General features: G+C 37.7%; 1 protein-coding gene across 1 annotated transcript in view; it reads left to right on the top strand.

Annotated features, from left to right (window-relative positions):
• Positions 1-23,782, top strand: part of gnai2a (guanine nucleotide binding protein (G protein), alpha inhibiting activity polypeptide 2a) — a 69,961-nt gene extending 46,179 nt beyond the window's left edge. The window contains exons 3-10 of the mRNA XM_081357934.1: positions 4,784-4,826; positions 6,228-6,369; positions 12,923-13,083; positions 17,748-17,876; positions 19,295-19,424; positions 21,256-21,409; positions 22,487-22,704; positions 22,789-23,782. Coding sequence (XP_081214060.1) covers positions 4,784-4,826; positions 6,228-6,369; positions 12,923-13,083; positions 17,748-17,876; positions 19,295-19,424; positions 21,256-21,409; positions 22,487-22,677 — 950 coding nt within the window. The 3' untranslated portion in view covers positions 22,678-22,704; positions 22,789-23,782. The remainder of the gene's footprint in view (positions 1-4,783; positions 4,827-6,227; positions 6,370-12,922; positions 13,084-17,747; positions 17,877-19,294; positions 19,425-21,255; positions 21,410-22,486; positions 22,705-22,788) is intronic.
• Positions 23,783-24,058: the final 276 nt, after the last annotated feature.

Below are 24,058 nucleotides of genomic sequence, written 5' to 3' on the forward strand. Positions count from 1 at the left end.
GCTAATCATAGCTTACATGAACTTTTACTAGCAGTGATTTTAAATGGATTTCTCCAAATAGCATGCCAAACTTAACCTGTCAAGTAGAAACTTCGCAACTGAGGCATCAGTGGGAAGCCCAACCTGTGTTTTGAGCGCACGCCATCGTGTGAATCGTGTGCATGAGCACGTACGACGGCCTTACGTAAACATATCACCAGAATGATTGACACTTAGGAGGACCAATAGTCTTGATGTTCCACCTGGAAAAGAAAATCCTCCGCTATACCTTTAACTACCCATGTATATTTTATTTTTTATAGTATTTTTATAGTATAAATATAGTATTTTGTATAAAGGCTCCCTTCAGATTATTAGTCCAGCATTGTTATTAGTCTAGTACCAGAGAGCAGAAGAGAACGGAGAAGAGTGAGATGAATTTATTAAGTGAACAGTCAGAGAGATCACGCTCTGCTTGTGAAGGCCCGGAGATTCCCAGAATTTGAGCAGAAAGGAGCTAATGCCTAGCAACCGTGCCACAAAGAGCGGAGAACTGTGAGCTTCTAGAGCATTCAATGCAAAAACCCAAAGGACGAATGAAGTAAGAGCGAGAGAGCAAGAACTTAAGTCTGTTTGATCACACACATGATCTTAGCATTTTAAATAAGTAAATTACTTGCTTATGAAGTTGAGAGCTGCAGCTGAGAGACCGTAAAACTGGTTAGGCGAAGACCAACCTAAAAAAAATAAGACGAGCAGAGTGGACAGACAGAGACAGATGTGCACTGCTGTAACCTGGGGCGCAGCTGCTGCAACAAAACCAAATTATTCTTGTCTTCACTGTGAACCTGTGTGCCTCAGACCATAATGACCATAAAAACTTAGCCGGACACACTGGCCCCAGATCAGGAGTAGACACCTGAGCTCACTGGCACATTGCTTTACTGTATTGGTGCACCTCTCATTAGCGTAGGCAATGCTGTCATTCACACGCCCACACTTTCCCTCAGATCCGAGGTACCGCAACCATGTGATGCGTTGAGGTGTTTGGACAGCATAAACAACACCTGATACCAGGCCATTTGCATACATCTGGAGGTCTTGAGTCAACATGAAATGGCCAATATTTTTGGTAGAGTTTTATTATTATTATTATTATTATTATTATTATTATTATTATTATTATTATTATTATTATTATTATTATTAATTTATTTAATTGTGTCTCTCATTTCCTCTCTTTGCATCTTTGTTTTCATCTGATTCTCACTTAAAGTTCATCTTTAAAAGCACTAATAATTTGATAATTGTTTTATGCTGTACATTATGATGTTGTGATGCCTAAATTCACTTGTAGTCTTCAAAATAATTGATTTTAGTTTTTGATTTAATTTAATTTATTTAAAAATCTATATTTTTTTTATCATTTATTGGAATCACCATAATGTGAAATTATTATCGTGCATCCCGCTGTTTTTTTCTGACAATTATTTTTAAGTTATGTTGATACTGATAAATTGTGGATATTAATCTTCTTTACCACTTTGGATTTTCTATTATTATTATTATTATTCTTAAGGAAAAACTACTGCAAGTGAATATTCTGGCCAAGATGTGCATATTGCTTTGGATGTTAGCTCATAAAGTGAAAACAGGTTTGGTTTAAATGATAGTGTGCATGAAAATCCAGGACATCTAATAAATACTCTTAGAAACACTATTACTGTCCCAGTGGAATCGCTGGTAATGTTTAAAATGAGTTTTGTGGGAGATGGCACACAAATTTCAGTTCTGAGACCCTACAAACGATCTAAAACCATAATTGGACAAATCGGAGAGATGTAGCATGCTTCAGTGTGTAGCTCATTTAAGATCCTTTAAAAGAGAGTTTTGCAGGTAATCCATCACCCAACTTCTGTTCGGTTGAGTGTTGCTCATGCAACGACCTTTGTCTTTTGTTATGGCTTAAAACATATTCTGTGGAAGTGTCGCCAATGTTTTATTCACAGACAATAACTAAAACATACACGGACACATCCTGCAGGTGCGCAACACTAGTTGTATGAATACTAATACACAATAGATGGGGTGATTCATACAGGCATTCATTTTCCCATGCGGGCTATCCCGTCTCCTGTCTGTCCTCTAAGGGATTGAGCACAATAGGAGTTCACAGCTTGCGTTTGTGTTCGATTTGTTTGTTAAAACCTTTTAAATATACATGATTAAATACTCATCAAAAGTCAGAGCAAGAAATTTGGATTTTTTTTGTTGTTGTTGAAAAAAGTTAACGAGAATCATAACTATTTCGATAACTATAACGATAACTATATCCATCCACACCAATGCATGATCACTGCAGTTGGCATGTATAATAAACAAAGTCATGTCGTCTGCCTCTTTAAATGCTTGAGCTCTGTAAGCCATGGATTCTGATTGGTTGCCTGTTGTTATTTGTCGATTTCATTCCTGTGTCATTATCGTTACAGCTGTGGTGTGATGTTTCCTATTGTTATAGAATTAGAACAATTAATAAATCTTTATAGTTATTGTTATAGTAGTGACCTATCTAAAATATTACTATTATACAGTAGGATATCCACAGGAAATATCACAATTTCTTTCATGTTTTAATTTTAACAATACACCTCTGTTGTGCATCAGTTTGTTTGGAATAATTTGAATTCTTTCCTGTAATGCGATCTCATGCGTAATACAGCACTTTTATTGGACTGAAAGAGTTCATTCTCATGTATTTGTACATGTATATATCGTATAATTCGTAGAAAGGCTCAGAAACTGATGTGTACTCTCCACTCCGTCACCACTCCGAAACAAATAGCTTACATTTTGTGACGTTGGTTCAATTTTTCCTTTTAAACCAGAAAAGTGGTTTAAAAAAACAACAAAAATAATCAACGTAATGAGTGATATCATTATATTCACTGATGTGCCAAAACTGTTTATATCTGTGATTAAAAAAAACATAACATTTTAGGGTTTCATGACCCTTCAATGCTAACATTCTAAACGTGCAGTAGCAGCAAAAATCTCTCAAATGAAAGCCACAAACTGACGCATTACTTAAGTTTGAACGGCTGCTGTCTCCGTAAGGTGTGAGAGATCTGATTTTGCATGTTTTGGGTGTTGACACCAGCTGCTCAAGTGTGAAGTTGTCTCTTCACATAGAAAAAGTGGGCGTGAGAGTGTGGCATGTTGGCAGGTGTGCTAACACCAGGATTTTGAACTCTGTATCTTTTGAGATCTTACAACACACTAGTGATGAGTCACGATTTTCGAATGTTCGATTATGAATGTAATCTATAGCAAGGGGACATTTTAGTTGTTTATTAATAAACTAGCTTTTTTTGTGTCAGTGTTGGACTCGGCTGCAAAGAAGTTGATGATACTGACTCGCCATCTTTGCAGTAGTGAACGCGCCTATAGGAGAAATGCACATTTCATTCAGATTACATAAGCAGATAGTAGTCGGTTTATTTTCGTTATTAATTGTTTTGTTTAAAGGTTGGCCTAGAGATTTCAAACTATCTGCATATTTCTATGCTGAGTTTCGGTTCATTCATGAGACGAGCTCCAGTTCACGTGCAGTGCAAGTTATCGCGCCGGCGCCTCCATGTCCTGATTATAGGGTCTGCTATATTTGCTTATTTATTAAATCCAGGCAATTGTTTAATGAAACATTGATTCAACTTAAGATACAATCTATACAAAACGAAATTCACTTTAAAGAAAGGCTTTCTACAAAACAAAATTGAAGTGGTCGAAATCATGTCTGACCCACTCCATCCAGATACATTGCTTATCTTATGATCCTATCTCTCATGCTGTTCACTTTTCATATAATCAACATAGATGAAATAAAAAACTAACATTTATATTATTTAAACATAAATATGATACTAAATATGTTTTCTTTAATGGATACAACACGTAGGCTATATATAGTAGGCCTACAGTAGGCTACAGAGAAATTTAATGTTGGAGCGGGATTTGAGCGAACACCGTTTTACCAGTGAGCATGTGGGGGAGGGGTGCGATTTTCGAATAATTCCCAGCGATCTTCGAATATTATTTTTGCTTGAAAAGCCCTTCAACTCACACTCATCTCTTTATTATCTTCTGATACTTTTTCATTGGAGTTTGAGGGCAGCATTTCATGGTTTCCGCTCAGTTTAGAGCGTAAGCTGGGTTTAGAGTTGTGTAAGAGGGTCTCAGACTGACGGCCGGGGGCAGCGCTCTATCTCAGAGCTGCATGTCATGTGACACAAACATGTTTCCCTGAGCACAAATGTGCCAGTCTGCATCGGATGCGTCGGTCTGACGTGTGCATGTTTGTTTTTGAGATGTTAATAGGTGCTTGTCTGAGTTTTTTTGATTCTTGTGTATGGCCGTTATGTTTTGTGTGTTTATTTAATGTTCAAATGAGGGAGTTAGATGCCAAATGAGTAGCATGCCCCCACAGGCCTGTGGAAATTACATTGATAAGACCTCGTTTCCTGTTTGTGAAGCACTCAGACATCTCCATTAAAGGCCAAACTTGATAAACACCAGGTCTGGCAGAGATTGGAATGCTGAAGATCGACAGCTAAGTCAGCAAGACTTGAGTTACTGAAAGTATAGGCTGCGCACACACACACACACACGCACACACACTGCAGTTAGCACTAAGACTCTGACCAGACGGAGGAAAAAACATTGACTGTGTGCTTGCTTTCCTGTCTGAAGATGAAATGAGTGCATGAGTGTGTTTTTTAACCCCGTTTGTTTTGTGTTTCTGTCACAGGTGCTGGAGAATCGGGGAAGAGCACCATCGTAAAACAGATGAAGTGAGTGAATCGACAATTTTCTCTCCACTCTCTTTCAGACAGTTGTTAATGCTGGTGTGGATGATATGAGAGGGAGCAGCTGCAACTCTACTATTAGAAAATGTTGAAAAAGAAAATAACTCAAATACGCACACACATTCACATGGCACATTGGGAGGGTTTTTTTTTGCCCCTGATAAAAACTCAAAGTGCACATACTCATACACAAACCCCTGAGCTCCAAGTCTAGTTTAGAATCATTCATTTCATTTTCACAGCTTCAATGAATCAGTTCTAAGGCCGCTAGCTAGTCAATTGAATAGAATAGAAAAGAAATTCAACATACATCACCAGAGAGAACTCTGCTGTTTAACTGAAGGATTGAGTTGTGACATTTTGATGTTTTTTTTTTAAATTAAATGCAGGCATGGATGAATCACTAACAGTAAGATCAATAACATGCCTTTTAAGAATATATGGGGTGAATTTCTTTTTCATGCCGACTTTAATTAGTGCAAATTGTTCAGCAGGTTTATTTCACCATAACAGAAAAGCAATCATGGAAGACAGTTTACAAATTCTTGCTCTGGCACCCCTTGTGACAATAATAATACATGAAACCGTGTTTGCCTTGTTGGCGTACTTGAGAAGAGTGTTTTCAGGTCTTACAGATAGATGGTATGTCTCAAAACCGAGCAAGTTGCCTACCTTGATATCATTTTTTAACATAAGGATTGTTGCAACCATAACACTAAAGGCTAAAAATGCTGTTAACTTAAATGTCATCTTAGCTCACACTCTCATAAACAGCTGTGGATGTGGAAGTGTGCGTGTAGTCAGGCCCCTGGAAGCAGATAATACTGTTTATCTGACCTTGACCTCTGCTGCTCTTCTTGCGCCTCTGTTTCCCAAAGTAGTTTTACACTCTAATCACTCTGATGGAAAATGTTTACTACTCCATCTCATTACTGAATGCACCCCGACACGCACACACTCATAATAGCAACATTTATTCTGTTATAATAGATTTACATTATTAAAAAATGACTCTAGAAACTAGTTGTGCTTAGTTATACCCGAGAGAATCCCCTCAGGTGATTTGTATGCCATCTGTATGCCAAGAGTGACAGAGTGAACTGGCTCGCTTGCATCTCCGTGATCCAGAGCTGACTATATTAGCTTAATATCTTTGTGTAAACCATGATATATGATAAATTTTTTTCAGAATTATTTTTTAAATAGAAAGTTCAAAAGAACAGCATTTATTTTGAATAGTTTCTTTTTTGTAACAATTTTTTACTGTCACTATTTATAAATTGAATGTGTTCATTATATATAATGTATAACGTCACATCAAAACAATGATGGCTAAATATCCTGTACAACACTGATCGATTGATCGTCTGGGTGTCCGTTTTGCAGGATTATCCATGAGGATGGCTACTCGGAGGAAGAGTGCAAGCAGTATCGAGCGGTGGTCTACAGTAACACCATCCAGTCCATCATGGCCATCATTAAAGCCATGAGCAACCTCAAGATTGAATATGACGACAGTGGCAGAGCGGTGAGTACACACAGCATTACCTCAGCAAATAATCACACACACACACCCTGAGATAGATCTGAGCCTGTGTGTAACACTGTACAGAGGCCCACCAGCCTCAGTTGATCCTTTTGTAACACTCTCAATATCTAAACTGCCACTTTTAATCAATTTAATGCATCCTTTCTGAATAAAAGTATTAACTTCTTTAAAGAAAAAAAATAATATTTTAACGGTATTGAACGAGCCTGAGAATTTTCAAATGCAACTTGTTTTTTCTGTTAGAATGATGAAACTTGTGCACTGTGACCTGCAAAAATTGCATAAAGCCAGGCAATCAGATTACAAATAGTGATTCCAGCCACCTCTTGTCCTCCTCGTTGTGTGAAATCCATTAGATGCTCACTTGAACAGTCCACTGGCCACATGGGAATAAGACAAAGAAAACTAAAGCTTATTCTTTCTGTTCTGTTCTGTGTCCTGTAAAAGACAACAGATCAAACATTGCACAATAAATCTTTTATTCTGCTAAGCACCGATTCTCAAAACTTGCAAAGTGTAAGGGAAAAAGAGAATGAGCAAGTGAGAGCGTTACAGTAGCTTGCTATCTAGGATGTCTAGAGAACAGCCTGAAGGCAGCAGTATGTTCAGTGCATCTGATCCACCTGAGGCTTTGGAGAAACACTGATCTCTATCAGCACAGATTTATCCTCACTATATCTTAGAATCACTGATAGTCTAGATTTACGGTCATTCACTGAATCTACAGGGTTAACTGTCTGTCTGAATGTAAGGAAGTAGGATGCAGGAGTCTCGAGACGTGTTTTTAAAAGTCGAACTTCTTTTAACTTGTCACAGCATCTTAAAAAAGCAGCACTCATGATGCAGAAAATCAAGTGAGGAATATGGCTTCTTAAAAACAATACAGATTCTTTCTTTTTTTTGTAGCAGCAGTGTGTAGTTTAATTAGACGGATGAAGGGAGAGATGGATTGTGTTTCCGCTCTGGGATTAGAGCTGTAAAGTGCTGTGAGAGAAGCTAACAACATCTCTCCATCACGTTTAATTAGTAAGAGAGGGAGATCTGTTGGAGACATTGCTCAAGTATGAATCTTTCTTTCTTGTTTATGGTGTATTTGATGAGGGATGTGCTAAACTATGTATTTTAGGGTCGATAAGTCAGTGGGTTGTCTGAACGACTAGTTGATTAGTCTGTTAAGGAAACCCTGTAAGCTAGTTCAAGAGTCTTGTCCAACAGACAGCGATCAGATGCATTTCTGTGCGATTTATCATGAGTGGTTGAGGGCTGAACTGGGAGAAACATCATGTTGTGGAGGCTAAATGTAAAAAAAAAAATTGTTCAACCTTGGTCTATGTGTCATACTTGCGAACTAGTTGTTTTTCGGCAAAATTCGCCGTTTTGATAAGAATATGTAATTTGTGTGAATTGTGTTGATCCAAAGAGAGGGGTGGGGGGGTGGGCTAATTTCCCATAGACTGGAGTGAGACCCTAGACTTATCTCAAGCTATCGGCATCTTTTTTGGCGCTCTTTAATGTGGCGTGAAAGATTGCATGGAGCGCAGTTGAACCAATCATCTCGTTCCGCTTTACTACTAGTTACAGCACAAACTAAATATGAATAAACATCAGAAGGTATGTCAAAAAAAAGATACAGTACAACTGAACTTACCTTAATCTCATGTAGTCGCTCAATCACTGTTCCACTTTAAAAAAAAAAGGCATCAATAAACAGCTTGTTAACAATGTCACATAACGTCACATTTACCTCATGAAAGCCATTTAATGTCCAAAAATTCATTAGTCAGCTAGAAAAGCTAGAAGACCTTGTCTAGCTTGTTCAGGTGTGTTTGACTTGTATACCCCTTTTCCACCAAAAAAGAACTGGTTCGGAACTGGTGCTGGTTCAAAGTTGGTTCAACTTGCAAACCTTCTCAGAACCTGTTTGTTTTTCCACTGACTAGAGAGCGAACGACGTCGTTACATCACTGTGTACGTTGCCATAGGCGGCTACTTAGCTTTCCTAGAACCGCTTGCGCCAACTTCAAGCATAACAATTACAATGGCGGACTACATCGTCTTTCTGCAAATGTTTCTCCTGGCATTGCGATCCTATATTGGGGTCAGAAGAAGACATTTAGAACACATTTTGTGCTGCTCATCTGGATTACTATAGACGGAGGTTACGTTCGAGAAGAAGTTCGACAATAACCCCGCCCCCAGCCCCTGACATAAGCATGACGTGGTAAAAGAACGGTTCTAGTCCAGCAAAGAGTTGGGGCTGCTTTGGAACCAATTTTCCTGGCTGAGAACCGGTTCTTTGGCTGTCGAAACACAAAGAACTGGTTCACGAGTAGGCACCGGCTCCGAACCAGCACCAGCACTGCCTTGGGGGAAAAGGGGTAGTAGTGGCCCTCTAGGACCGGATTTGAGGAACCTTGGTTTACAGCATTAATTGAGAGATTCATTTTTTCTTACAGTAAATTTTCCATGCACTGTACCTGATAGACCCCAAATAAATAAATATATATATATATATAATTGAATCTAATCAGAATCGAATCCAATTGCTAGCTTGTGAAACCAAATTGAATCGAATTGTGAAATTTGTCAATACCCAGCCCTAGTAAATGGGTTTTATTTACTTGAAGCAAATGTTGTCTTTTCCCGTTATTTTCTTGTCAGAGTGCACTAGAATGCTTTGTTTACATTTCTTCTGGGTGAGGATGCCCCCAGGCCCTCTTTACACCTGGTATTAAGATGCTTTTTGGTCGATCGGATCTCAAGTTGATGAGGCAGACATTTAATCTCTTTTGTCCACTTTCAACCACTTCCGTCCTGACTTCTTCGAGGGGAGGGTCTCTAGGCGGATAAATCTTTTTTTTTTTTTTTTTTTCCAGATGTTTCGATCTAATTGTTGTGAACTTAGAATCGAAAGACCAGGAGACTTGGTTGTTTCTTCAGCAGGATTCTTTATTGAGAACACGAGCTGTCGGTAGCTGCAGTCATAGGCGTAATTTGCGGGTGGGACGGGTGGGACATGTCCCCACCACTTTTTGCTAAGGTCGATATTGTCCCCACCACTTTTGAAACATCTCGCGGCACGAATGTACCAATACAAATAAACAAAACATCTCCAATTAACTACCAGAGCATTAATTTCGTTTGTTTGTCAAATAAGAGGCGATCTAGCGCTGAAATGTGTTGTTTTTGAAATCAAGTGATCAAAGTGCTCGTTGCCGCTGCGATCAGTGGCGCGCGGTCGGATACTGTGTCTGTTTGTGGCTCGCGCACAGTCTTCACTCGGACGCGCGCTTCAATCCGTTGTGGAGAGAGACTTTCTATTCGTTCCGGTTAAATTACAAAACAAAATGCACACAAACGTGTCCATGCCTGATATACAACCACTGAAAAACATAATCGAGAGAAAAAAAAAAAAAAAAAAAAAAAAAAACCTACATGAGTGCGGATTGGAACCAAGAACCGAAAACCTCTCCCGCGCTGGGCGAAAGTTCTGCCCCTGGACCATTTAAATACACTCTTAAAATAGTCGGATCAACATATAATAGGCCTCATTAAACGACTAATTAAACCCAATCCCTGTAGGCCTACTATTTAAATCGATTGCTGGACATCGTAATGTTACTGTACATACATCTGTTTTATGATTTAGCATTGAGTTATCCCCCCCCACCTGTCCCACCCACTTTTTAAAACAAAGTTACGCCACTGGCTGCAGTCACCAAGTCTGACGTGAATGTTCTCTTACAGTTTATATACATTTAGGGGCAGGAACCGAAAAAGACAGGTTTAGGAACCGGTTTTAGACTGAGAGCATTGCCCACCCTAATCCACTCAGCATATCTATTCAAACATTGAGACCCGAGTACAGGACTGGCTGGACTTTCTTGCTAAAACACAAACTCCAAGAGTTTCAGTAAAACAGGACTGACCAGAGTCTTTTGCTTAGAAAACTCTGATAATCATAATTTATACCTAACCTTAACATGCTAAATTCAATGTAAACCTAAATTAAACATTTTAACAAATTTGCATTCCCACATAATGGACAAACTAACAGTTCTCTGTAACAATTTTGGTACCATAGCAAAAATCTCTTTATTTAACCATGTCAAAAAAAATTAAAGGAGTTCATGATTAATGCTAGTAATAATTATAAGTAAATAATACATTAAAACGTTAGCATTGTAGCCTAGCTGTTAGTCTCCATGAATAACTGCAAGATTTAATGCACAGATATCTTTTGACATATATATATTTTTTGTCCCAGTGTTTTCCGTGTCTCAAAGCAGTTCAGTTAACAGTAAAAGCTGCTCCACGTGAACTCATCTTTGCATCCGCTTTGAGTTTGGGTCGCTCATAATGAGCTTTTGGGAAAGCAACATGTGCCAACCATCTTCCCGAACTTGTAATAAGAAGCACTTATAAACTGACTGTTTGCTTCCTGCGGTTCTCTGCCAAAATAATTGATGATATATGGTTTGAAAATTAAGAAATTAAAGAGCCATAAATGTATGTATTAGAATTTTATAGTTTTACTGTAATATAAAAATTATTTATTGCAATTTAAATCTGTTTTCCCTGAATCGTGCGGCCCTGCTGTTTATAGATTTGAGTGATTTCTGACAGGTACTAGAGATCCAATGTATTCCAAAACAAAAAACAAAAAAAAAAAAAAACAAGATAACAATCTAAATACACTAGTGGACCTTACAAATCATTATCTTGATCCATCCCTGTTTAATTTGACTCTGTTACTACTTACCTTTAAAAACACTGAGAATGCAGCGCTGTGCGTAATACAGGAAGTGAAACGTTGGCCAGTGTACCTTTTAAACCATATGAGTGAGTGCATGTGTTAACCATATGTCACAGTTTGAGCAGTGTGCTTTAGACACGCGGAAAACAGCATCCCTTGGGGCTGATTGCTGTAACTCCCTCATTTTTTTTTTTCCCTCTTTTGCTCTCTTCTCTTGAGGCTGTAAATCTTTTAAAAGGCCTGTAACCATTCTGTCCTCTCTCTATTCATATCTATTGGCTTTTTTCCCCACCACCTAGTAAAAGAACTTATAGTATTCCTGTTGTGAAATAGATATCCAAGCATTCCTTGAATTTACAAGCTACTTAACTTCTGAATTGTGAAACACTGCGCTTTTTCACCTTTACAATGTCTGTAATCTACAGTAGCACACAGTTTAAGAATTCATCACGTTCCCTAGAAGTGCAGGGTCGTTCGTGTCACACGTCTCTCAGCCCATCACTTCTGCTCATGGCTCCCATGTTCCACCCCAGGGCTGACTTCCTGTGACCTAGTTCATCTCTATGATGGGAGGGGTTTTGGCAAGAGACAGATATGTAGGTAGACGGTTATTTTTGTAGTTCTGAGAGAACCGTTGAGGAAAACGTGTGGGAGACAGACAGGAAGGCAGGCAGGCTGCAAGACACTCGTCAAATGGATCGAGACTCAGACATGATAGTAGAATCTAGAGGTAAGAGCTAGTCAGGAAACCGGTTCATAGGCTCCTTCTCTCAGGGGATGCATAGCTCACATTTGTACACTGCACTTTTGACCTGCCTGGCAAATAAATCTTTAAATCATCAAGTAACCCCCCCCAAAGCACATATACACACATGCACACACGGCAAAAACGTCTCTCCTTCCAGAATGCCACCATGCAACTGGTCTGTCCTCATGATAATGGTTGTCTAGGAAAAGCAAATATCCAATATTTTTTTAAACAATATTTATTTCTACCGAAATCACTTTTTTACCGTAAGCACAGTCTTAAATGTGTTAAAAAGTGTTAAATGAACATAAAGAGTTGTGAGAAAATAGAAACCGTCAGATCCACGTCATGTACATCAGGTCTTAAAGTGACAACAGCCTAATAAACCTGCTGCTGTCATTAATGTAAATCAAAGAACAAAAGACAAAGAAAAAAACTTAACCTTTTAAACCTACCTGATAATCTTAAAGCACTGTTTACGAGGTTACATGGGTCAACAAAAAAAAAGAAAACATTAACTTTGTTGTGCATTTTTGCAGGGCAGGTAAAAATGAACCGGCCTGACTGGACCAGTAGAAAAAACCCTTAGCAATGAGCCGTTATATATTAAAGGCATCGCATTTATTTCAATGAGTTAATGTGAAGATTGTTTTAAGTTCACTTAAATTAAAATTGTTATATACTTCATCATAAAGCCTATTAAATGTTAAAATTGATAGCTTTCAATTATACTGTAATGTTGAATGGCTATAATTAACGGTTAAAACTGAGCAAAAAAATCTATGTAATCGAGACATCATTATCTCTACTGGTATCAGGGATACTGGACTGCATTTATAGTGCTTTGTTAAAAGATGCCATTAAACAAATATTTAAAATATACCATCTTTGTTGTTGCTACATTACTTTGGAGATTCAGTGTGAAAGTATTATTATATATATAGTGTGTATGAATGTGCTAGTTTATGTATATTGGTGTGTTAATGTGCATTAGTTTTGAGGCAAATTTTTATTTGTTTGTTTTATAGGATGATGCCCGTCAGTTGTTTGCCCTGTCCGGGGCGGCGGAGGAACAGGGCATTCTGCCTGATGACCTGGCAAATGTCATCACCAGACTGTGGGCTGATGGAGGGGTACAGAGCTGCTTCACCCGCGCCAGAGAGTACCAGCTCAACGACTCCGCTGCATAGTGAGTTCTCTCTCCGTTATTGGTCACAAAAGATATTGACCTATGACAATTCGTCAATATTCATGGCAAACAAATATCATAGCACATAATGCTCAGCCTGTCAGATGATAAATATGCATTTACAGATGGAACAGGGTGGTGCACTATAGCATTGTGGGTATTTTTCTTGGAATATAAACTCAAATAAAATTCAAATATTCACAAGTTTTATATAGACACCAAAACCACTCTGCTATTGGTCAAAATTAATATAAGTGTATTTTTTTTAATGAACAGCAAAACTAAAACTGACACCTACCCAAGAGTCTCTTTAAATTCAAAATGGATAGAAAGATGAAATTGTGTGATGGGAGCGGGTAGGATCAGATCGATACGTCAAAGCAAGCAGAAACTCTGGCATTAACAGTTAACGGTCCGTTGAGAAACCAATTGCTGTTAAATGGAGGGTTGGCCTGGGTCAGGATTTCCAAGAATTTTCCCATGCTTGATACACTCAGAATCAATCGGGGTAGGCGGAGCGTTCCCTCACTGGGGGATCACAGTCGATTTGGCCTTGAATTAGAAAATTAATCATGATGTCATTTGTTGGTGGGAAAAGAGATTGTGAAAGGATAGAGGGAGTTCTAATCTTAGTTTTCATAATATTTAGTTGTGTTTGCTAGGTTCAGCAGATGTTTATGTGAGAGGTTTTACAGCCTGTGTGTGGGTGGGTGGAGAGAAGTGTGGTTTTACAGAGGCAGCCACTCCTTCCCCACCCTCAGAACAGAGGCTAAAATGTCTGTCAAAAAGAAAACCTCCTTTTAGAGAGATGCAGTCTATAGAAATCATAATTAGCTTATGTTAAAAGCAATATATAAAAATAGAAACCCTCCACATACACACTAGCATTCAAAGGTTTGGAATCAGTACTTTTAGCAAGGATGCATTAAATTGATCAAAAGTGACAGTAAAGACTTGTGAAAAATGTAGTGGTCTATTCATAAAAGAATACAGTTTTTTTTTAGCAGTTGTCACAAACTGTTTTCAACATTGATAATGAGATATTAAATATATTCACACAATTAGAGTTTTGGCATTATGTATAGAAAATCTGTCATTATTGCTAAATGAACCCTGACAGGATACTGTCATACTGTAAATGAACCCTGACTTCTCATTTTATGTGAGAAGAAAGAGATTGCAGAGTGACATGAGACAATTGGATGACACTGAGCGATGGCTCAGAATCAGAATTCAAATTTATCCCAAAAGTGTCTAATTGAGTATAGGTTGGCACTTTGTGAAGACTAGTGGAGTTCATGTACGATCCATCTTTGAAACCTGCCCTCCCAAAACTAAGTTAGAAGCACACAGTTCTCTAGAAAACCAATGTATGCTGTAGCGTTAAGATTAACTGGAATTGGAACACATTTTTCTTCCCTGAAATCTTTCCAGCCTCTGAACCAGAGCCAGACGTCCAGCACAGCTCCTGTTCCAGTCAAAAAACAAGACAAACTTCCATACACACTTACTGCGTTCAGATTCAGAATAACAGTACCAGTAGAGCCTACATCAGTAAATAGCATGCACTGAATCCCATCAGATGTTTTAGACTGGTGTATTATTTTGAACAGCCACTGTATTAAGTGCCTAGCGTTGGTGTATTGTTCTCATTAGATCCACAGCTACAGTGTCAGACTGCACTCTTGGCTTTGATAAACTCTAGCTGCGTTTATCAGAGACATGACTTTAATTCCCCGAACCTTAAATGATAGCATGTGGTCATTAATCTCTCTCTACACACAGTCAGCACACCCCTTTGTCCTGCACCCTACAGGCCAGATCTTTCATTGCATAAATCACAGCACACCATGTACTTAAGTGTGAATAATAGAATAAATAAGTCTTCAAGAGAGCCCTCCTTCAAAACAAAGCTCACTCAAGCCGAAATGTGAAACTGAATGTTTTTTAATGTCTTTTTTTCTGTTTTTGGGAGAGGTAGGGGTTGGGGGGGGGTTGATTTAGGTAAGAACTACAAAGGCAGCTCTAAGCCATGCTTTGTGAAGAGGGATTATCAGCACTTTTCAATTTGATTTAGGTTGTGCTTGATTGTTTTAATGCCTGAGGATTCCAGTGGAGTGCGAGTGTCTGCGGGGATCCACACAATATTGAGAGACCGCTCTCAGGACTGATAAATGTTTAACATCTGCTATATCGAACAGCCTCCACCAATCCTGTTTACACCTGGTATTAAAATGCGTTTTGATCGGTCGGTCAATGCTGCTCTCCATATGTTTTTCCATCATCTCCAGGCGCATTAATATGTAAATAGCGCAAGCTTATTTTGTGCATTAGATCGAAAGATCTGAACAAACACATTTACCTGCCCATAGACCCTCGAAGAAATCAGGACAGAAGTGGTTGAAAGTGGATTAAAACACCAGGTGTTTGTCTCTCTCGTCTACTTGTTTTCCGATCGGCCAAAACGCATCTTAATACCAGGTGTAAACGGGGCCTAAGAAAGAAAGAAAACAACTTGGAGGAACTTATGGTCTTTGTGATATTGAAAACTTGAATTCTTGGTTCGTCTTTGAACCGTACATTTGAGCTGTGGTGGGATTGTACGGCATTAGGTGGAATAATAATAACATTCAGTGTTTCTGGCAGGAGTTCTTGCCTACGCAGCTTATCCAAGCTGTGTTACTGTGAGTCTTTATCAGCCTTTGATTGGCAGCTGAATGAAGATCTGCATTGTCACTCTCGCAGCCTCCGAGACTTAGGCGGTTCGTCTGCTCTCTGTGTGCAATTGTCTAATCAGATTTCCAAACAGTGTTTTACGTAAGAACATCTACAAGGCCTGCCCTGTTCAAACCAATGCTGAAACTGAGAGACAGAAGTGTACAATACTTTGCATCATATATACCTAAAAAATATTTGACTTATGTATATTTAGAGAGAATATTTAGTATTTTATGGCAGAGGTTTTCAGAGTAAAGTTGGGTGCGTGGGTGTCTGGAAAATTTGAGATTTTTGTGCAGTCAAAGTTAACTAGTTAACTTCAGGTGTAAAATATTCTTAAGGAATAATTGACGACAGGCCGTTGAATAATTTGAAAAATAATGCACACCAGAGGTGATAATGTGTCCGCAACACGAAGCGAAGTCCCAAGCCTCCGTTGCTAATTCAAAAACTTAATTTTAGAGCTAGTAACTGAGGGTTCAGCCAGTGATAGACTAATGCAGTTAGAGTTAGAGACGTGTGAATTAACTGAATGAGTCTGTTCGTCTCTCAACAGTGTTCAGCAGCAGTGTCTCTACTAATAGCGAAAATGTAAGTTTATCTGCTCCAAGAACAGCACCGTTATGTCCTCAGTAGTGAGAAATGTCATGTAGCTTTTAGGTTGCTAAATATTTTATTGATAAAATCGTCGCGCTGATAACACTTTTCTGTGCGAGTGTGTGTCCATACTGTATATGTGTGCGTTTGAGTGGAGAGTAGGAGAAAGAGAGTATGTGCATTCCGTACATAATATAGCATAATTTTGTGGCAAAAACATGGAAATAATTTGTCATTTTTTATCCTATTTTTTACTATATTTGCTTGGTCAGTGTGGGTTTTGGTTCTTTTGCTGTTGTAGGCTGTAGGGAACTTTGAAATAACTGAAATCATTTGGCGAAGTGATGTGGAACTTTAATACGGTCAAGACCTGCCTGGAACTACTTTAGCTGTGCGTTTCCCTGAAATAAATAATTGCATACCTCAGAACATTAGTCAACCAATTCAAGCGTTCAACAGCCCTGTGGTATAACACTTTATGTGGCCGTTACACCTCGGGTATACACACATATATATACATACATTCACACATTGAATTTTCAGCATCGTTACTCCAGTCTTCAGAAATCATTCTAATATGCTGATTTGATGCTCAAGAAACATTTATTATTATTATCAATGGTGAAAACAGTTGTGTACAATTTTTTACAGGATTATTTTATGAATAGAAAGTTCAAAAGAACAGCGTTTATCTGAAATAGAAAGCTTTTGTAACATCATCACTACCATTCAAACGTTTGGGGTCAGTTTTTTTATTTTGGAAAGAAATGGAAAAATTATAATTTTATCCAGCAAGGATGCATTCAATTGATCAAAAGTGACAGTATAGACATTTGTTATGTTGCAAAAGCTTTCTATTTCAGATAAATGCTGTTCTTTTGAACTTTCTATTCATCAAAGAACCCTGAAAAAAATTGTACACAACTGCTTTCAACATTGATGATTAATAATAATAAATGTTTCTTGAGCAGCAAATCGGCATATTAGAATGATTTCTGAAGGATCATGTGACACTGAAGACTGGAGTAATGCTGCTGAAAATTCAGCTTTGATCACAGAAATAAATTACATTTTAAAATGTATTCAAATAAAGTTATTTTAAATTGTAAAAATATTTCACAATATAACTGTTTTTGCTGTATTTTGGATCAAATAAATGAAGCCTTGGTGAGCAGAAGAGACTTCTTTTAAAACATAAAAAAAATCTTACCGTTCTAATAATTTTGGCCACCACTCTATATAGTCATTTTTATACAGTAGTGAACATTGAAAGGGTCTAGTTAGAAGGAAATGCTATTATTTAAAAAAGCTAATTGTTACACGTACCATCCTGTGTGTGTGTTTTGCAGTTATCTGAATGACATGGAGAGGATAGCCAAAGCAGACTACATCCCAACCCAGCAGGACGTGCTGAGGACCAGAGTGAAGACTACTGGCATCGTAGAGACACATTTCACCTTCAAAGACCTACACTTCAAGTGAGAAACCTCTACGCACATAGATGTCTCTTTCGCTCTGATTTTAACAGATTTTTCACACTCTCTAGTAGCTGCGCTAACGTGTGTTCACACACATTCGCACTTCAAACAACTCATCTGCCATATCGGAACAGCCTCCACTATTTCCGTTAGCTAGCAACACCCTCTTTAACCCTCAATGGCATCAAGGAATTAATTCCATGCCATCCATGTGTTCTGGCCTGAGGTTTTGGGATTAATTTCTCTTAAAACTGTTGAGGGCGTTTGGTTTTAGGAGTTTATGGGATTTAGCAAGGCTGGGATGATTCTCTTTGAATGAGTCGGCTTTAATCTACAGAAGAAATGTCAGCCCGACCTTTAGAAAGATCAAACACAAGCCAGCTGTCCAAGATGGTCTATTACTTTATTTAATGACTTGTAAATTATATTATGTATCGTGTGTAAAAAAAAAAATGCCACACAAGAGGGAGAATGATTATGGAATTTCCTAGAAATGCCAATGACGTCTTTTCCAGGTCCACACGTTTAAAGAGACAAATGTGTGACTGACAGAAATAAATGACTCCTGCAACTGACTGGAAGTCCCAGCTCTTCCATCCTCCCTCCCAGTCTCATCCATTTTGCTTTCAACCCCTCCATTACCATAGAAACAAAGCCCAGACTCAAATGTCAACAAATGCCAGTGACACATGTGAACCGTCCGGACCTAAAGAAGAGGAAACGGCATGATAAACCTCTCTAAGGGCATCAGAACACTGAGTCAGCAACCTCAATATTCTGCTGACAAAACATTGAAAATTTCCCACAAATTTCCAGTAGATAAAAACAAGCTCTGGGAACATATGGTTTGTGGAAACTAGATGTGACCTACAATGAGGAATACTGTCATCATTTACTTGCCCTCGGGTCATTTCTATTTTGTCAAACAGGACAAAACAACATCATAAAACATAATAAGAACAGTCCATACCACGTGTACCTTATTTCAAGTCTATTAAGCCAATACAATAACTAATGCTATTGGTTAAGACATGGTCGGAGGAGCTTTATGTTATGTTTTGATAGTTTATGAATGAAATTCAGAAAATGATGACAAAACTATTCCTTTAGGACAGTATGACATATTGAACAGGCTGTTCTTCTGCCCATTACATCTCTATTACTTTTCTGTTTCATATATTTATTGATTTGCACACAAAAACAAAGTAAAGGCACTTGGATAACAATAACAAACATATTTGTATACAACTTCATCTCTATTACTTTTGCGTCAAATTAAATGATCTGTCTGCTTATTTGGATGATTGAATGTTCTGTCTTGCTTTGTTGGTTGTTCAAGGCATTTTTGTCATTGATTACTTGTACATTTGTCTGTATATACTGCTGGCCATTTACGTGTCTCCTCTCTCTCTCCATAGGATGTTTGATGTCGGCGGCCAGCGTTCAGAGAGAAAGAAGTGGATCCACTGTTTCGAAGGTGTGACGGCCATTATCTTCTGTGTGGCCATGAGTGCGTACGACCTGGTGCTGGCTGAGGATGAAGAAATGGTGAGATCCTCTTAGCTTTTACCCCAGATCAGTTTATAATTCATGAAACTATTACAGGGTTTCCGCGGGGTCTTAAAAAGTCTTAAAAAGTCTAAAATTCTGAACTTTGAATTTAAGGCCTTAAAAAGTCTTAAAAACGGCCAGATTTTCATCCTAGGTCTTAAATTTAATTTAGTCAGGTCTTAAAAAGTGTTTACCCTCGTTCATTTCCAGAATCGCTGGCCGCAGAAAGTTATTACAAAGTAGCAAAAACGTATAGAGTTGTAGCCTACAAAGCGGAGCTCTAGCAGGGGGCTCCAACACGTCGCTTGCGTGCTACCAGTAGCTCGTGGCTTGATATGAGCTAGCTCGCCAGAGGGCGTTCACATATCGCGTCTTTTGCGCGCTCAAGTTTGTTCAAATGTAGGCGCGTGGCAAGCGCGCTCATAATTGAAGCAACGCGCTAATTTTTTTACCAGACGCAACGAGATAAAAAAAATCTTAACTTTTCACAATGCCGCAAACGCACCGCAGGTCATGTGACAGGAACCAACCAATCACCCCTTTTATTTCCATAACAACATTGGCAGCTCAGTCAACATGAAGGATGGGGGTGCACCCAAACACTACTAATAAATATAAGCTAAAGTGTAAATGTCAGTAATTTATCTTTTTTGACTGATTGTTTTTATAAAAAAATATTTAAAGGATGAAATATGAGGTTTAGCTTTGTATAAACCCTTTTTTGTCAACTTTTAAAATCTGGCCATCATTTTTAATGGTATTTTAATGTTTACGTAAACAAAGTGCATATTGATGCTAATCAATTTGTTATTTGCTGTTTTTTTTTTACATAAAACTTGTTGAATTGACTTCATTCTGTAGTATTAGTACTTTTTGAACAGGATTCTGTGATAACCGTGATAATTTTGGTCACTTTAATCATCATCATTTCCTCTCTAGTTATGATCAACTATGATCAACAATAATTGTGTTTTTACAGTATAATATGCAAAAGTACAATTTTCTATAAAAGAAATCTACCTCTCCCTCTCCCTCTCTCTCACACACACACATCAGGTAATCCTAGATAGATAGATAGATAGATAGATAGATAGATAGATAGATACTCTAATGATCCCGAGGTAACGATCTATCTAACTTGGATAATGCGTCGTGTAGGTCTTAAATTTCAATCTTTATGGTCTTAAAATGTCTTAAAAAGGTCTTAAATTTGACTTACTGAAACCTGCAGAAACCCTGTATTAAGAATCAAAGAGGCTGCACTTCTGCACAATTTGTTTTGTTAGTCAAGGTTTAATTTATTAAACCTCTGTATTGTTAGAATTAAATACGCTGCTTTTCTACCGCACCTTTAAGACTTCTTCATGTATGATACGGCAAAGACTGCCGTTCAAAAGTTTGGGTTTGGTAAGATTTTTTTTAATCAAAAGTAGTCAAAACAGTAATATTGAAAAATATTATTCCTGATTGCAAATCATTACTCCAGTCGTCAGTGTCATATCCTTCAGAAATCATTCTAATATGCTGGTTTGCTTCTCAAGAAACATTTCTTATTGTCAATGTTGAAAACTGCTTAATATTTTTGTGAATACATTGTTTTTCATGATTCTTTGATGAATAGAAAGTTCAAAAGAACAGCATTTTTTTTTATTAGAAATTTTTAGTAAAATTCTAAATGTCTTTACTATCACTTTTGATCAATTTAAAAAATAAATAAAAAAATCTCTCTGACCCAAGCTTTGGAACGGTAGTGTAGTTGCGTCATATTTCAGGCTTTCATTCATCAATACAGGCCTGAATAATGAACTGGTTCTTAATTCCACCACAGAATCGAATGCACGAGAGCATGAAGCTCTTCGACAGCATCTGCAACAACAAGTGGTTCACCGAGACCTCCATCATTCTCTTCCTCAACAAGAAAGATCTGTTTGAGCAGAAGATCATACACAGCCCCTTGACCATCTGCTTCCCTGAGTATGCAGGTACTATAAAACAGCCAACTTCCCAATAAATCATCTAAATCAAGTGCACAAGTGCTCTAGAAGTGCTTTTGAGTGCTTCAGTTCAATAAAATGCAAGCTCATTGCTTTACTTATGCATTAAAGAAAACATGAAATCAATACAGACCTTTTTAGTTTCTTAGTAATTGTACCTGGTCTTTTTGTGCAATAAAAATAAAATACATTAATCATATTAAATTGTTAATATTAATTTATTATCATTTATATTAGATTATTGTAGCATTAATATCAATAATGAATATTAATAATCGGATACAAAAAAATAGTTGAGTATCTGTTTATGGAGGGACAGAAGCTCTCTGATTTCATCAAAAAGATTTGTGTTCAGAAGATAAACAGAAGTCTTATGGGTTTGGAACGACATGAAGGTTAATAATTAATGACATAATTTTCATTTTTGGTTGAACTATCCCTTCAACCAATACTATCATTCCCTACTTTTCACGATCCAATCAAATGCTCATAAATCTGTCCTACATTATTTCAGACTGAATATTCGTTTCCACCCTGAAATGCATCACATTACAGAAGTTAAAATGTGTTGCTAATGTCATATTCATGTTGTCTTTGAAGCATGCACATATTCCATGTGAAAAACAGACCAATCCAAACCAGTTTAATTCAGGCATTTCCCGTCTTTGTGAGGCTGTTCACTTCAAGTGCTCATCAAGGGGTTTATTCAAATGAGGTCCACTTTGGGTGTCCATCAATGTTGATATCCAAAAGGCCAGCAATTCATTACATCCCATGCAGAGTATAGTGCATGCGACATCGATCTAACACAGAGCAAGCGACACATGATCATGACACATGATCTCTCCCAGTTGATGGATATCAATAAAGCTGTTGATATCCATCAACTGGAAGAGATCATGTGTCATTGTAATGATCAAAGTGGGAATCATCCTGTGAATTTTTTCGATTTCATGTTGTTTTCCAATTTTTCTGGCTCCCTGTCTTTCACTTATTTTCTGTCTTTCCGTCTCCATCCTTCCCTGCTGTTTTCTCATTGTGCTTTGTATTTCCCCTCTCGACAAGGTGCTAACAACTACGACGAGGCTGCCGAGTACATCCGCACCAAGTTTGAGGACCTGAACAAGAAGAAAGAAACCAAGGAGATTTACCCTCACTTCACCTGTGCCACAGACACCAAGAACGTGCAGTTCGTTTTCGACGCCGTCACCGACGTCATCATCAAAAACAACCTGAAGGATTGTGGGCTCTTCTAGAGCATAATAACAGGAAGGTTATTCGAGGTAAGAAGAAATACACAAAATCAGTGTCCTGTCTAGTTGTACTACTTTGCTTGGCATTCTAACTTATTTCTCTTTCTCTTTTAGATTACTTGAACAGTTTTGATGACCAGAGGAAGCAGGGGTGGATTACGTCCCGGGCAAATGCTCTAGCCAACCACGACTGATAGCTCAGAGGAGCCCGACACAATTTCAATGATTGCCAACAACCTTAGCCTCTGTCCTCCCTCCCTCTGGACACCGTCCCATCATTGTGTTTGACATTTAATATCTGTATTAATAACTCCTTGGGCTATGACACAAATCGCCAACTGTTGTATTATCCATTGTCAATTTGTCTTGTTTATTTTCTGTCCTTTTGGTCATTTTTTTTTTTTTTTTGTCCCCTGAGTAATAGCAGAGGCAACAAAATGTTTTATATGATACTTTCATTTAACTCTAGGGAATATGATGTGCAAATTTTATTGAACTTTTAATTACATAATGCTTATTTTTTAAACAACCAGCAGGCATTGGATATAGAGTATGATTGAAAAAGGAAAGCGCTTTTTTATGATGTTTACATGACGTCCTTGTTGATAGCAAATGGAAAGTTTTCCTGCATGATAGAGGATAGCAAATATATCAATACAAGTAATCAGTTCACATCAGCGTAACATTCCTTTTTAAAATTAAATTTAAAAAAAGTACAAAAACAACAAAAAACTATAAAAAAAGCACAAAAAAAGCTTCACAAATGGAGAAAGAACTGCTAAAATGTAACTGATATTTAAAGTATGTACGTAACAGTATCTAACAGTCTTTTTTTCTTCTTTTCTATCTTCTCATTCCTCTTTCTAGCATTCTGTTTGTGCCTTGACTTCCGTTTACAATGGACTTTATTTTCTCCCCCAGTTGTCCTACTGTACGTAAACATTTCTGCTCCAGAAATTTCACACCATGTAAGAATAAATAGTGATTAATAATGGAAATCTAATTGAAAAAAAGGGTAGTTTTTTTTTGTTCCTTTTTTTGGGTAAAGAATAAAGTTCTTTTGAAAGTCCTATATAATGATTTAATTTAAATAAAAGTTCATTCACTAGATGAAGCTCTGCCGGCTGTGGTTTTTATTTCAAGTGTTCATTTTGTGGAGGTTAATAAGTTCATTTCAGTGGCTGAATGAATAATTAATTTAATATCCAATCGCAGTAATTAAGCACACATTTAAGGACTTGCTGTAGGGCATCAACTGGAACATTTTCTAATTTTAGTATATTATGCTTTAGCTGAAATTGGCTAACCATTACCTGGAGAGGTCTGTAAGAACATTAACTAACTTAATTATTTAAGAACATTAAGATTAATTTCTTTTCTAAGA

This window comes from Scardinius erythrophthalmus (genome assembly GCF_964197995.2).
Source record: "Scardinius erythrophthalmus genome assembly, chromosome: 25".
Lineage (NCBI taxonomy): Eukaryota > Metazoa > Chordata > Actinopteri > Cypriniformes > Leuciscidae > Scardinius > Scardinius erythrophthalmus.